At 44.9% G+C, this 13,983-nt stretch overlaps 1 protein-coding gene across 1 annotated transcript in view; it reads right to left on the minus strand.

Annotated features, from left to right (window-relative positions):
* Positions 1-11,988: 11,988 nt before the first annotated feature.
* The window catches only part of LOC146173259 (venom metalloproteinase antarease-like TtrivMP_A), a 41,124-nt gene continuing 39,129 nt past the window's right edge, over positions 11,989-13,983 (minus strand). Inside the window, exons 11-12 of the mRNA XM_084585163.1 lie at positions 12,252-12,393; positions 11,989-12,157 (exon numbers count right to left, since the gene is read on the minus strand). Of these exons, the coding sequence (XP_084441289.1) occupies positions 12,008-12,157; positions 12,252-12,393 (292 nt within the window). The 3' untranslated portion in view covers positions 11,989-12,007. The remainder of the gene's footprint in view (positions 12,158-12,251; positions 12,394-13,983) is intronic.

Genomic DNA, 13,983 nt, shown 5'->3' on the forward strand with positions numbered 1-13,983 from the left:
AAGAGGTACGCGTGCGTAGCGTCGTCCCTACATATTCATATGGGCTAGAACAATTTGTGTAATTACTTAAAACTCCGTTGTGACCATATCTATTAAATCTAGTTGTCAGCATCATTTCACTTTCTAGTACCTTTCAATTTCCCTTAAACATCATCAATGCAAAGTTGCATTATTTCATTTTTCTCAAGCAGACTTAACAGATGTGGCCCGACACATGCCTGAATTTTCAACTATTGCGAAATCGCTGTGAGAGAGTGCATTACCATTTCTCGACATGGTTCGCCCTAATTAATAACGCTACAACGTTATTTGCCCTCCAGAAAATTCTACTTCAGCTTTGGAGGCTCCAGTTTTGTGGGCGATAACTCAAGGGCATGTCTCTGTCAGTTGATGACAAGCCATGCAGTTGACATGGGCGGGCACTGATTCGTCGGCAGGATGTACGACGTCACGAGATCGTGGCCATGTTGGCAGACGATTCCAACTCTGATAGTTCCTTTCGGTTAGGAGGTTGAGGTGCGAGTCGAGCACTTGGGGACCATAACGGGACAAACACCAACAGCGGAAAAATTCCGGGAGCAATGAAAAATTTGCAGTAGAGAAATACAAAAGCCTAAGCGTTGCTTGCGGTACATGGTACATCGCGCGCCCCTTGTCGAACATGATAATGATAATTGGTTCACAGGTAGGGAAAGGCGCTGTAACTGTCACACTTGCTCTGTGGACACCCGAACCGCACCGTAAGGGAAGGGAGGAAGGTGGGAATGAAAGTGTAAAGAGAGAAAGAGGAGCCGTAGTGGAGGGCTGCGGAGTAATTTCGACCACGTGGGGACCTTTAATGCCACTTCGTTTTGCCTCCGTCGAAACGCAGCCGCCGCGGTCGGGTTCGAACCCGGGAGCTCCGGCACAGTAGTCTGGCGTCTTACCACTGCACCATCCCTGCGAGGCAACCTCAACTGGCATTCTGGTCAAAGCATCAAAGTTCACCGGCATAAATAAATTGGTTCACAGGAAGGGAAAGGCGCAGTAACTGTCACACTTGCTCTGTGGACACCCGAACCGCGCCGTAAGGCAATTGGTTTACAGAAAGGAAAGGCGCAATATCTATCCCTCGTGGAATCTCGCGGACACATCTCGCTGACATCCCCGTCGGGGTGGTGCAGTGGTAAGGCTAAGGCGCCCGACTACTGCGCCGGAGTACCCTGGTTCGAATCCGACCTCGGCGGTTGCGTTTCGATGGAGGCGAAACGGAGTGGCGTTCGTGTACTGTGCGATGTCAGTGCACTTTAAAGAACCCCAGGTGGTCGAAATTTCCGGTCTCCACTACGGCGTCTCTCAAAGCCTTAGTCGCTTTGGAACGTTAAACCCCTACAAAACCAAACCAAAACCAAACATCTCGCTGACAACATCGCAAAACTCACGGTTACGCATTTCTCTAATGAAGATTCGGCAGTGCTGATGGAAATTTTGAAACGAAAGCTTCACTAGGCCAGGTTTCCAAGCGAATTTGACCTTGAAAAACTCTGAAGGTCAAAAACAGAAACACTTGTCATGCAGTGCTGGTTCAGGTGTCCACAGAACAAGTTTGACATGTACGAGGCCTTTCCTTTCCTGTGAACCAAACAAAAGAAAAATCACGAAAACACCATGGATTGAAAAGGCGGTGTTACAGGGGCTATCGCTGAAACACTTGGAAGCCAAGTTGGAACTTAAACATTTTGGTTAGCTATGTTTCCACCAAAGGTCAAGCTGTTGTCAAGGTCAAAGGTCAACTCATATGGAAAAGAACCTAATGCATGAGCAGCTGCGTGACGAACATGATCGGTGACGTCAATATCGAGTGCTCAGCCAAGCCATGAACTCGGAGTACGCCAATTTAGGACCAAGAGGACCTTTACGGATCACCGGAGTCTCGTTCTATCAATGACTTAAGAACAACTTTCTGCTGAATAAAGAGCTTTACCAAGTGTAACCACGCTTCAGCTTTTTCTTCGCAACAGGTTTAAACTAAATTAAACCGCAGCCAACTTTTCGCTCTCCTTTACACCTTAATTATATTTTCTATATGATTGACACTCATTACGGTATTACGGAGTTCTGATCACTTTCATGCATTTATTTGGCTCATTAGGTCAGAAACACATCCCCTTCCGGTTGGCGTGTACGTTACAATACTTGGTTGTCGAAACTAGTCTTATGGCGTTTTCAACGTCTTATTGATTTTACGTTTACATTTGGGGCTATAATTAATAACTAATATGATTGTCATAATTTTTGTTTAGCATCCTCACACCATTCTCCTTCGATTACAAGCACTCGTTTAATCCTAACCCTAGCGAGACACACACAAGACTGTACACACCTCCGTATACAAGTTTTGCACACACGACCTCACCGACATAGCCTAGTAGGGCTTTCGCATTACTAAGAGGCTCTGAAAGAGAAAGAAAACCGCTCTTCCATACCCTATTTGGCGTCGTTCCAATGTATAGCATAAATCAACGAGCCCTAAAGCAAGTACTTCTGCAAAGCGTGTTCGTAGGCCAGGTAATCACGGACAAATCTGATGAAGGGGAGTCAGGACGGGGCAAGCACTTCGGTGTGAGCCACGTAGATGGCCTTTCTTCCTTTGGCATCTCTTCAGTAGTTCAGCGTGCATGTTTGTGAATGCCATGGTTACGCTGCCTGAAGCATACGGTCTCGGTCATTATGTCCTTCATGACTGTTACCGATTTACACTTTTATTGACAGAATGTACTGTCAATTAGCGTTCGCGTGTGGTCTGATAGTGATCAGTTCAGTTCAGTTCAGGCGTTCAGTCGTGTCCGACTCTTCGTGACCCTATGGACCATATTCGCTTCTAAAGGTGTTAAGGTGAAAACCTTTATGGTCTCATAGTGAAAATGCGCGTGTGCAAGACCTGTTTGCGAGATTCCGCGAGATGCATTCTGATGTAGCATCCCGCTGTTTCCATGGCAAAGTAGGGGGCGTCACGACGAGCGACGCCGTACAGCCGGTACATACACTTGTAAGAGCACTGCAGCGAACACGTCACACGGAAAGAAAATTTCCACTGTGCGGCATGAGCTCTCGCCTTGCTAGCAAAAGCTATACAAGAGGATCGCGATGCATTGTGAGCAGCAGCTACAAACAGGCTTTCGCATTTCTGCCGTGTACTTGGAATTTTTTCGTCATGCGGCGGTGTGAAAGTGGATACAAGTGTAGCTAAATGCATCTGCGTCTAAATTTCTTGGCCAGAGACATCATATTAGTGCTACATATTATATTTGACTAAGGAGTGGTTTTCTTCATCTTAAACATAATAGAGGTACGCCGCACTTGGGTTTCTCTGACCTGTTTTCACCCCATGGAAAATAGGTTTACTTAGATATATTGGTTTTGTGTCTTTCCTCAGAAAGGGAACAAAAAGATATTCTAGCGTCTCCAAGTTAAATTAGCAACTTCTAGGCGGTTTGGTGGAAATGCTTTCCGTTCCAGAAATACAGATTGCGCTATCAACCACATGATATCGACGCTGTTTAACGATTGTCTGTGCTGAAGGTTGATGTGCTCGATATCTTAGAGAAATGATTTAAACATTTTCATCATTGTGTCCTTATTTGTCTCTTGCGAACAAAAATAATATTCTATTGAAATTTCTCCGCGAGTAACAAGACCGCTATCTGCAAAATAGGAAGAACCTATCGCGGCTTCTTATCGACCTCCGTCTAGTAACTTTATTAAAAATGAAATGTAACTGTCCATGGTATCCGCGGACGAATGAAAACAAATAAAAAAGGGCGAGCAAAGAAATTAACTGTATAATTAAGGCGAGCAGCAAGCGCAGGGTGGAACGCATGAGCTCGCGATAGCTCGTTGATTTAATTGCAGTCGCAGCATTCATTACATTGACCGCGATCCGCACGTCTTTAGTGCTGCGAGGAAAGCAAAATACATGCCGTTTTTTTCAATTTCAGTCCATTTACTGCAGTCTCAAGGCCGCCGTCTCTTGATACCACGCCACATGTATCTGTCGCAGTACGCGACAGTAGAGGGTGCCCAACATGGCTCAGCACGTAACAGCTGCGTGGGGGCCGGGGGGGGGGGGGGGCACAAAGAATGTCCCCGCGCTGAAAGTGGAAGCGATGATATGGATACACCATACTCGCCGACGGTCAATAGTCTCACCTTTGTCTTTGTATACGTGCGTGCCTGTGTGCGTGTGTACGCGTGTGCTGCGTGACTAAATTTCTGCCAGAGGGCCGCAAAGCCCATTGAGGAACTTACAGGAAGACTCGACATCTGATGCAACTGTTTTTCAAAAACATATGGATTTACTTCAAGTGCCTAGATTGATGTTACTGAGCTGGAGCTCAAAACACGCGGCAGAATTTTATTGCGAAAGCAATACTACTCTAGGTTTCGAGCCTTCAGCGTAGCGCGGCGGTAGCCACGTGACGCTGTGACGTCACACCCCACGTGACACTAGGGTGTGGGCTGGCAGGAGCTGCCAACTTGGGTCTCTCGTTTCACATGGGACGGTTATGTCAGAATCAGCCTGCTAGGAACCTGGCATTCACTTTACCCCTATAGGCCACTAAGGCACGTACAGCTGTGAGCAAAAGTGGTATACAACACTCAGCCGGCGGCGGAGCTCGAGAAAACTGTATGCCAACTTCATCTGGCAACAGCTACGTAAAATCGAGACAATAATGGCAGAGCCCCATTTGATTCACATGCCTGTGCCACTGTCGCTGTCCCTTACGCTGACGCTAGATGGCATTTCGATTCAGTTTTTTCGAGCTCTTCCATCTGCCGAGGGTTGTATACAACTTTTGCTCATGACTATACATACGGCTTGGTTAAAGTGGGGCTTTATATGTGGGCTGAGGAAGAAGAAAAAAGAAAAGAACGCTCAGTCACCCGCAGTAATGCTTTCGCTCAATATTTGGTTCAGCAGAGTTGAACCCTTGTAAATTTTTCTGGAGGATGATGGTTAGCAAAACAGAATTGGTGGATGGAATTATTGATATAAACAGCGCGAACACGAAAACAAGGGACAAGAAACACGAAAGCCACAGTACATGCGCTGACTCACAACTAAGCCTAAGCCGTTTACTGCAAGGCCCAGAAAAACAAACATGAAGAAAACGAAACAGTCACGTGAAAAACCCCTGGGTTCACCTGCTGCATAAAAATTACTTTAAAAAAATCACTTAAAAAAGACACTTCTTTCCTTGAAAGAGCAAGAGACGTTTTGCTGATACACTTATTGTCCGTTGAAATAAAATACGCTTCCACTATCTCTCTCGTTATCTTCTCTTTGTGGCGATATAAAATCTTAACACTGTCAAACTTAGGAGTGCATTTCTTCTTCTCCTTCTTCATTATTTCACATGACTGGCAATGGGATACTAGAAACGTTTTGTCCTTTCCAATTTCCAAGTTGTTACAGTGTTCCTGTAGTCTCTTATTTATACACCGTCCGGTTTGTCCTATATAACTGGCTCCACAAGAGAGTGGAAGCCTATACACAACACCTGTCTTGCATCCAACATAGGGGTTTCTATGTTTCACCCCACATTCTTGCTTCTTCTCTTCTCTTTCCCTTTGAACAGCCGGGCAGATCCTCTTCATCTTGAGCGGGGCGGTCAGTGCGACGTCCACATTATACCTCTTGCCTACATTTTTGAGGCCATGCGAAATCCTGTGCACATACGGTACCACGGCAACCTTCCTCTTCCTCTCATCCATGCTAGGCAGGGATTTCAGTCTGTGCGTTCTTTTAAGGTTCTTCAGTACCCGGCAACTGGCCTCAATAATAACTGACTCGCGATAACCGGCCTTTGCAATTCTCTTCACTTGTCTTTCAAAACTCTTGGCCATGCCGTGGTAACAAGATTTCGTCAACGCACTTAACAAGCAAGTGTTTATCATCCCATTCTTCACTAACTTGGAATGTCCTGAATTGGAGCCTAGCAACGGCTTCATCGATCTCGGGTTGTATTCCCAACAAACATGATCATCACCGAATTGAATCAAAATATCTAAATACTGTAACTGATCGTCCACTGGTTTCTCAACAGTAAATTCCAGGCCGGATCCACACTCAGTAAAAATATCCATAATGTCCTTCATTCTTTGATTGAATCCCTCACGACCTGTTAATACTAAAAAGTCGTCCACATACCTGAAGGTGGAATAATGCAAGCCCTCCAAGTTATCCTTCAGGTGTCTGTCCACGTACATTAAAAAGATGTCACTCAAGACCGGTGCAACACTCGATCCAATGCACACTCCAGCCTTCTGTGTATATAGCTTGTTCTTCCATCCTATGAAGGTGGATTCCAGGTAGAACCTCAAAAGTTCAAGGAAACTTTCAACACTAACACCTGAGGCGTCAATGAAGTCACATTCATTATTGTCTTCTGTAATGCACATTTGTACTCGCTTAAGGAGGCAGTCATGGGGAAGGCTATAATATAAATCCTTGACATCCATGCTGAAGCCGACACAATTTCTTGGGTTGTGTTCTTTGAGGAACACGACAAGGGCTTCAGAGTTAGGTAGCCTTAGAGGGTCTGATAAAGCACGTGGCAGCACCTGGTGTCCAAATATTTGCAGAAGCACCTTTCCTCGTTGACTTTATCAGACCCTCTAAGGCTACCTAACTCTGAAGCCCTTGTCGTGTTCCTCAAAGAACACAACCCAAGAAATTGTGTCGGCTTCAGCATGGATGTCAAGGATTTATAGTATAGCCTTCCCCATGACTGCCTCCTTAAGCGAGTACAAATGTGCATTACAGAAGACAATAATGAATGTGACTTCATTGACGCCTCAGGTGTTAGTGTTGAAAGTTTCCTTGAACTTTTGAGGTTCTACCTGGAATCCGCCTTCATAGGATGGAAGAACAAGCTATATACACAGAAGGCTGGAGTGTGCATTGGATCGAGTGTTGCACCGGTCTTGAGTGACATCTTTTTAATGTACGTGGACAGACACCTGAAGGATAACTTGGAGGGCTTGCATTATTCCACCTTCAGGTATGTGGACGACTTTTTAGTATTAACAGGCCGTGAGGGATTCAATCAAAGAATGAAGGACATTATGGATATTTTTACTGAGTGTGGATCCGGCCTGGAATTTACTGTTGAGAAACCAGTGGACGATCAGTTACAGTATTTAGATATTTTGATTCAATTCGGTGATGATCATGTTTGTTGGGAATACAACCCGAGATCGATGAAGCCGTTGCTAGGCTCCAATTCAGGACATTCCAAGTTAGTGAAGAATGGGATGATAAACACTTGCTTGTTAAGTGCGTTGACGAAATCTTGTTACCACGGCATGGCCAAGAGTTTTGAAAGACAAGTGAAGAGAATTGCAAAGGCCGGTTATCGCGAGTCAGTTATTATTGAGGCCAGTTGCCGGGTACTGAAGAACCTTAAAAGAACGCACAGACTGAAATCCCTGCCTAGCATGGATGAGAGGAAGAGGAAGGTTGCCGTGGTACCGTATGTGCACAGGATTTCGCATGGCCTCAAAAATGTAGGCAAGAGGTATAATGTGGACGTCGCACTGACCGCCCCGCTCAAGATGAAGAGGATCTGCCCGGCTGTTCAAAGGGAAAGAGAAGAGAAGAAGCAAGAATGTGGGGTGAAACATAGAAACCCCTATGTTGGATGCAAGACAGGTGTTGTGTATAGGCTTCCACTCTCTTGTGGAGCCAGTTATATAGGACAAACCGGACGGTGTATAAATAAGAGACTACAGGAACACTGTAACAACTTGGAAATTGGAAAGGACAAAACGTTTCTAGTATCCCATTGCCAGTCATGTGAAATAATGAAGAAGGAGAAGAAGAAATGCACTCCTAAGTTTGACAGTGTTAAGATTTTATATCGCCACAAAGAGAAGATAACGAGAGAGATAGTGGAAGCGTATTTTATTTCAACGGACAATAAGTGTATCAGCAAGACGTCTCTTGCTCTTTCAAGGAAAGAAGTGTCTTTTTTAAGTGATTTTTTAAAGTAATTTTTATGCAGCAGGTGAACCCAGGGGTTTTTCACGTGACTGTTTCGTTTTCTTCATGTTTGTTTTTCTGGGCCTTGCAGTAAACGGCTTAGGCTTAGTTGTGAGTCAGCGCATGTACTGTGGCTTTCGTGTTTCTTGTCCCTTGTTTTCGTGTTCGCGCTGTTTATATCAATAATGAATAAGTACCAACTCGCCCAACAAAGTATCTTGGTGGATGGAAGTGCCTTCAGGGGTTAAAGTTTGGGCAGGGAGATGATTTGAGGGCGGAGGCGGATAGGTGGATCCGCAGCTGAATATGAATTCTTTAAGGCAGACAAGCGCCATCTGTAAAACGAGCGTTTGCAGTGGAGGGTGACAGTAAACTCTAACAGATGCAAGTACGTGTCCTTTCACCGCCAACTCAATCCTTTTGTTTTATTGCGAAAGCAAAACTACTATAGATTTCGAGCCTTCAGCGCAGCACGGCGGTAGCCACTTACGTCTTAACCACTTGACGCTGTGACGTCACACCCCACGTGACACTAGGGTGAGAGCTGGGCTACCAACTCAAGCGGTCGACGTAGCGCGGCGGTAGCCACGTCTTAGCCACGTGACGCTGTGACGCCACATACCATGTGACACAAAAGCGAGAGATGGGCTCCCAACTCAAACGGTCAGCGTGGCGCGGTCGGAGCCGCGGCTCAGTTGGCGGGATCTGCCAACTTGGGTCTCTCATTTCACATGGGATGGTTATGTCAGAATCAGCCTGCTAGGACCCTGGCATTCACCTTACCCCTATAGGTTGCTAAGGCAAGTGCATACGGCTTGGTTAAAGCGGGGCTTTATATGTGGGCTGAGGAAGAAGAAACAGAGATGAAGAAGAACGCTCGGTCACCCGCAGCTAATGCTTTCGCTCAATATTTGGTTCAGCAGCGTTGTACTCTTTTAATGTTATCACTACACAGTCTCTAACTTCCCAGCTGACCTGACCAGTAGTACAAATACTTAGGTATAGTCATTTCTCAATACTTATTTTCGCGTTTACACATGACCAATCTGGCATCACTGGCTGATGAAACACTACGCTGCATAAAACGTCACCTGTGGTAAGCCCCACGATGTCACACAACAAGAATACGTTTCACTAATCACAATTAAACTGCAATACGCATCACTCGTCTGGAACCCTCGTTCTAGCATATTTAACAAATGGACAAAACAGGGGAAGGAGATCCATACAATAATTATACTAATAAGACATGAGCGTATCACTTCTCAGATCGCAATCAGGTTTATCTTATCTTCCAGCTTCCCGCTATAATTCTGGTCTTATCTTGTTTCGCAAGATGTTTTATTGGTCATTAATAAAAGAACAATACATCTGCTCAGCCTTGGAATACAGATTCCTTAGTATCGGGTCTTGAAATTTTGAGTGCACGTACCTGTTCTTTCCAAGTCGTTTTTTTTTTCCTGAGGAGCACTTGACTAGAATGGCCATTCCACCATACTGCTTCCATAACATCTTAATCAAATTTTCGGAGTGCTTCGTATGCCTGTACACTGTGAACTTCATCCCTTGTGTAATTCCCCCAAAAGGGGTCTTTTAAAAAAATATTACGAGGGACTTAAGCGACTAAAGTAGTGAAAGGCGAAAGCCTCAGGACCGCGTTCGGGTACGCAACTGGTACTAGGTAGTAAATAATTTATTACTCATTAGCTCATTAATTAGGTAATACATTAATTATAACGATATGTTTCTTAGTCATCAATTAGTAATTGCTTATTTTATTAGTTAATAATTTATTTTAGTTGGTCGTTTATTGACATATGGCCATATAAGGCACGCATTCGTGCATACTTTGATGGTGCTCTATGATTGGTCTAGACCTCTATGGCGTCATCCTGCCTCGGCCAATCAGAGCCGCCGCAAAAGCGGGACACATTTTGTCCACGACAGCATGAACCATTAAAGACTTTCGCCTTAAAATAAAGAGAAGTGAAATAGGCCGGGATGGGAAGCTGGTTGGTGATCATGGAGGACAGCTGCCTTTGAACTAGATTTCATCGTTGCGCGTACAGCGACAATCGTTATACAGAGTCCTTCCGTGGCCTTCGTGAAGCCATGTGCCTTAAAGTCTGGCAGGTAGCTCCAGAAGAGGCCCCGTCCAGAAAAACCTGCCAAAACCTACATTTACCGTGTAATGTTAAGGTTAAGAACAGGACTTTATTAACAATGATGAGAAAAAGTTAATACTAGTACTAGAACGGTAAATAATACATGAACGCTTGAAGAGGCTGAAAATGTTTTCGAGCTTGAGTAAAGTGCAGTGTAGAGAGAAGCAGTGATGTGAAGAGGCATTTTTGTGTGTCTGTCTTTCTAGAATGTTCCGTGCACGTCCAAGACATGTTGTTCCAGTAAATCTCGCGGTGGCTACATGCAGTGACATTGCGTTTTCTATCGTTGGCACTGGTAGCATTCGCAGCGCTCGCCATGATGGCCAAGGTCAAGGTGGCCAGATCACGATGGCTATCGGAGTACTTTAATACTCGAAAATTAAAGAACGACTCAAGGTAACCAATGTCATTAGGCTTTGACACACAGTAAACACCTCCACGTGGTCTTAATTATTCCGCAGTATCCTCTACCGTGCCAGAAATAACCCTGTTTGAAAGGAAAGAAGCCAACAGTCGGCGAGGCCAAGGAAAGCATTGGCGATTGTATTTATGTCTTTTTTAAATTTTACTTCAGTAATCACATAAATTAGTAATGTAATCTGTCTAGGGGAAAGATAAACACAAAGTAGAAAGAAAAACAACGTGCCGATGGTGGGGACCGAACCCACGACCTCCGAATATCGCGTCCGGTGCTCTTCTAACGTAGCTACATCGGCCGCTGTCCCACCTGCTACTTTCTTGGGTATTAATGTTGTTTGTATACGAACCTTGAGAGTGTTCACCAGCGCCGCCCTCAACCATAGCGGTGGACGTGGAACGTCCTGTGTTACCGCCAGCGTCACGTAGAACGTGATCAAGAGCGAGGGCGAAAGCTGTGCTAGAACCCTCTTACGCTACCTATGGCTTCAAGACTGCCAGAACCGAGACCCCCGTAGGCTACAAGCAGATAAATGAAGGGGAAAATGAGGGTACTCGTTATAATACATGAAGGAAATTTGAAAGGGGTACATAAACATTGACGAATCACACACCGCTTGTGAATATATGATTCTGCAAGTGGTTCAGTTGCGAAAGCATTCAGGAGTTTTGTTTATCTTTGTTCGTCTTTTGAAAGCAGTATATATCATGACTTCGGTCTAATCTACGCCAGTAACTATACAGGAGAGTAGGTAATTATATCACCTTTAATTCGAGTGTATACATAACTTCTTTCGTGTTCTGAAATGTGGTCACCGTGACATCTTGTGTGTGCTCACCACCTTCTGTTTGCATGCCGCCACCAGAACATTCTCGTGGTGTTTCGTCGAGTGGACTTCGTTGTGCTTGAAGGGGTAGTTTGATTGTCGCAAATGCATTCGGTGGTCACAGTTTCGGTGGTGGTCGTCGACTCTTCAGTTGCAGTTGAAATGGGTGTTGTAGGCTGTGACAGCTTTGTTGTTTCTGTTGCCAGTGCTGGATTGTTTACGCACCTTCTTTGAATGCAGACCTGAAATAAATATAGGCAACGTATAACGCGCATGCGTCGGCTCGTCGTTTCAATAGTATATTTCTAACTTTTTCATGTGAGACAATAATGAACAGCCGGATTAGTGGCCACATGCCTTCCTTTCTCTACGTTCACTTTTCAGCAGGGCGATGCACGTTGACAAGATATATTAGCCTCAGTGAATATATAAAAAAACTGGAGTTCTCACATTAATCTCATCTGACTAATAACGTACTTTATCAACTTCGGAATTCCTAATTCTCATTACAATACTTTAGCAATAAGGCTTGCTTTCCAAATGTCTCCGTCCATAACATAAGCTCCTTGTTTGTTTCAACTCACCATGTCTTCCTTGCAAGGCGTATAGTCTAGCGCGTCTCCCTTGTAGGTGTAGGTCACCGTAAACGAACTACCATCCCCAAAGACATCGTACATATAAGTTCTGTTGTAGAAGCACCAAACTTTACAGTTCTCTGGATCAACCTGAATAAAGAGAAAATAGTGAGCCTTATTTTCTGAAAATACTAAATGCTAGACAAAGAGAACATTCACTATGAACGATTTAGGCTTTGCTTACACGGACGGAATCGAACGTGTAGTTTTGTTTGTCAGTAACCAGGTGGTCGCAGAATTCACGTAATTTTACCATCATTCCAGGGTACTTATTTCTCACTAAATATCCTGCTGATGTAGAAGTCCAGCACGCTTGTCCTTTGAGTCTGAAAAAGGAACAACCATGAAGCCAAGGCGCTTGCTGCATACTGGCCGATGAAATGCCAACCACAAATCTGGCAAGCGAAGGAAAGTGCTTAAGTAGTCAGTTCTGGAATTGAGTGCTTTGGCGCGATCGTCTGCTTCCCAGAGAGTAGCCATCCCTCCTTATAGACAGTCTACAAATGGACATAGCGGCAGTTATTCCATCCACGCAAAACCTGCACAGCACTATAAGAAGTAGGGCCACTAAAAAGGTTTTGTATATTTTCTGCGCTAAGGCACGCACATATATTAGTAAATAATAGAGAGATTTAACAAACCGTGATCCGTGATCCGCTACCGTGATCCGCCACCGCGCGTTCCATTGCACATGCCCAGATCACTTTGATGCCGACAGATGGCGCCACATACTTTATGTCGGCACATTGACCTGCCGCATCGGAACCAATCAGCTTGTGCGCCCCGCCCACGAGCGGTAGAGGATCGCGGTGGCGGATCGCGGATCACGGTATGCTAAATCTGTCTAATAGATAGATTTAGTTTACTGTGATCCGTGATCCTTGGGCGCGACGCACAAGCTGATTGGTCCCGACGCGGCAGGTCTATGTGCCTACATCAAGTATGTCGCGCCATCTATCGGTGTGAAGGTTATCTGGGCATGCGCAGTGGAAAGCACGGTGGCGGATCACGGTAGCGGATCGAAGATCATGGTAAGCTAAATCTCTCTAATACCCGGGTCACACGGCGCTTCTCCAAGATCTTTACTGCAGAGGAGGTTTATCAGTATAAAGGAGCAAAACCGAAAAGGAGTAGCGGCACATCTACACGGCTAGTGTGAGGAAATAGGTGCAGATTATGATATATGGGATCCCCGTGAGCGCAATCTGACGATCGGCAAATTACGTTAAATATATAAGACAGTTCAAATAAGCGTGGTAATAGAAGTATGCAGTATATTAACGAGTAAACAACTGCAAACGAAAAATTCGTGCAGAACAAACAGGTCACAACGAAAGAACACTGCACAAGGAGCAAACAAAACGTGAATTCGACGCGGCTGCTGAGAACAATTGAAGTCGTCTGTCAACGTTAAATATTTTTAGTCATTCCAATGTAAAATTAACCCCTAAATGAATGAGGCTTAAATATAATGCTCAAAATTTTATTTCCGTGAACGTTTCTGTTTGTCGAGCTCGCTCACTTGCGCTTATGCTTCGGCTGCCGCGTTACGCAACTTGAAGCCGCTTATGACCGCCTTTCTCGCCACGGGCCTTTTTTTCGCAAAGGTCTCGAGCCTTTGCCATCTAGCGACACGTCAAGCTGCTTTGGAGCAAAGAACCTTATTTGCCAAGGCCTTACAAGCGCCCGTGTGACAGGGGTATTAAACTGAGCACATAAGTAAAGTAGAGTATTCATTATAAACAGCGGTCGCACATAGACAAGTTGTGTAACGTGAAAGGATAGAGGAAGCGTAGGATGCTAAAAGGAAAAATAAACGGCAAGCACTGACTTTCCTCTGAAATCATGCAACGTTCTTGAGCGACCTAAATAAAGGCGCTCCACGACATTACAGGAACGCTCACGGAAAACCAGAC

Source organism: Amblyomma maculatum, chromosome 11 (assembly GCF_055883805.1).
Source record: "Amblyomma maculatum isolate TAMU_Amacu chromosome 11, ASM5588380v1, whole genome shotgun sequence".
Taxonomy (NCBI): domain Eukaryota; kingdom Metazoa; phylum Arthropoda; class Arachnida; order Ixodida; family Ixodidae; genus Amblyomma; species Amblyomma maculatum.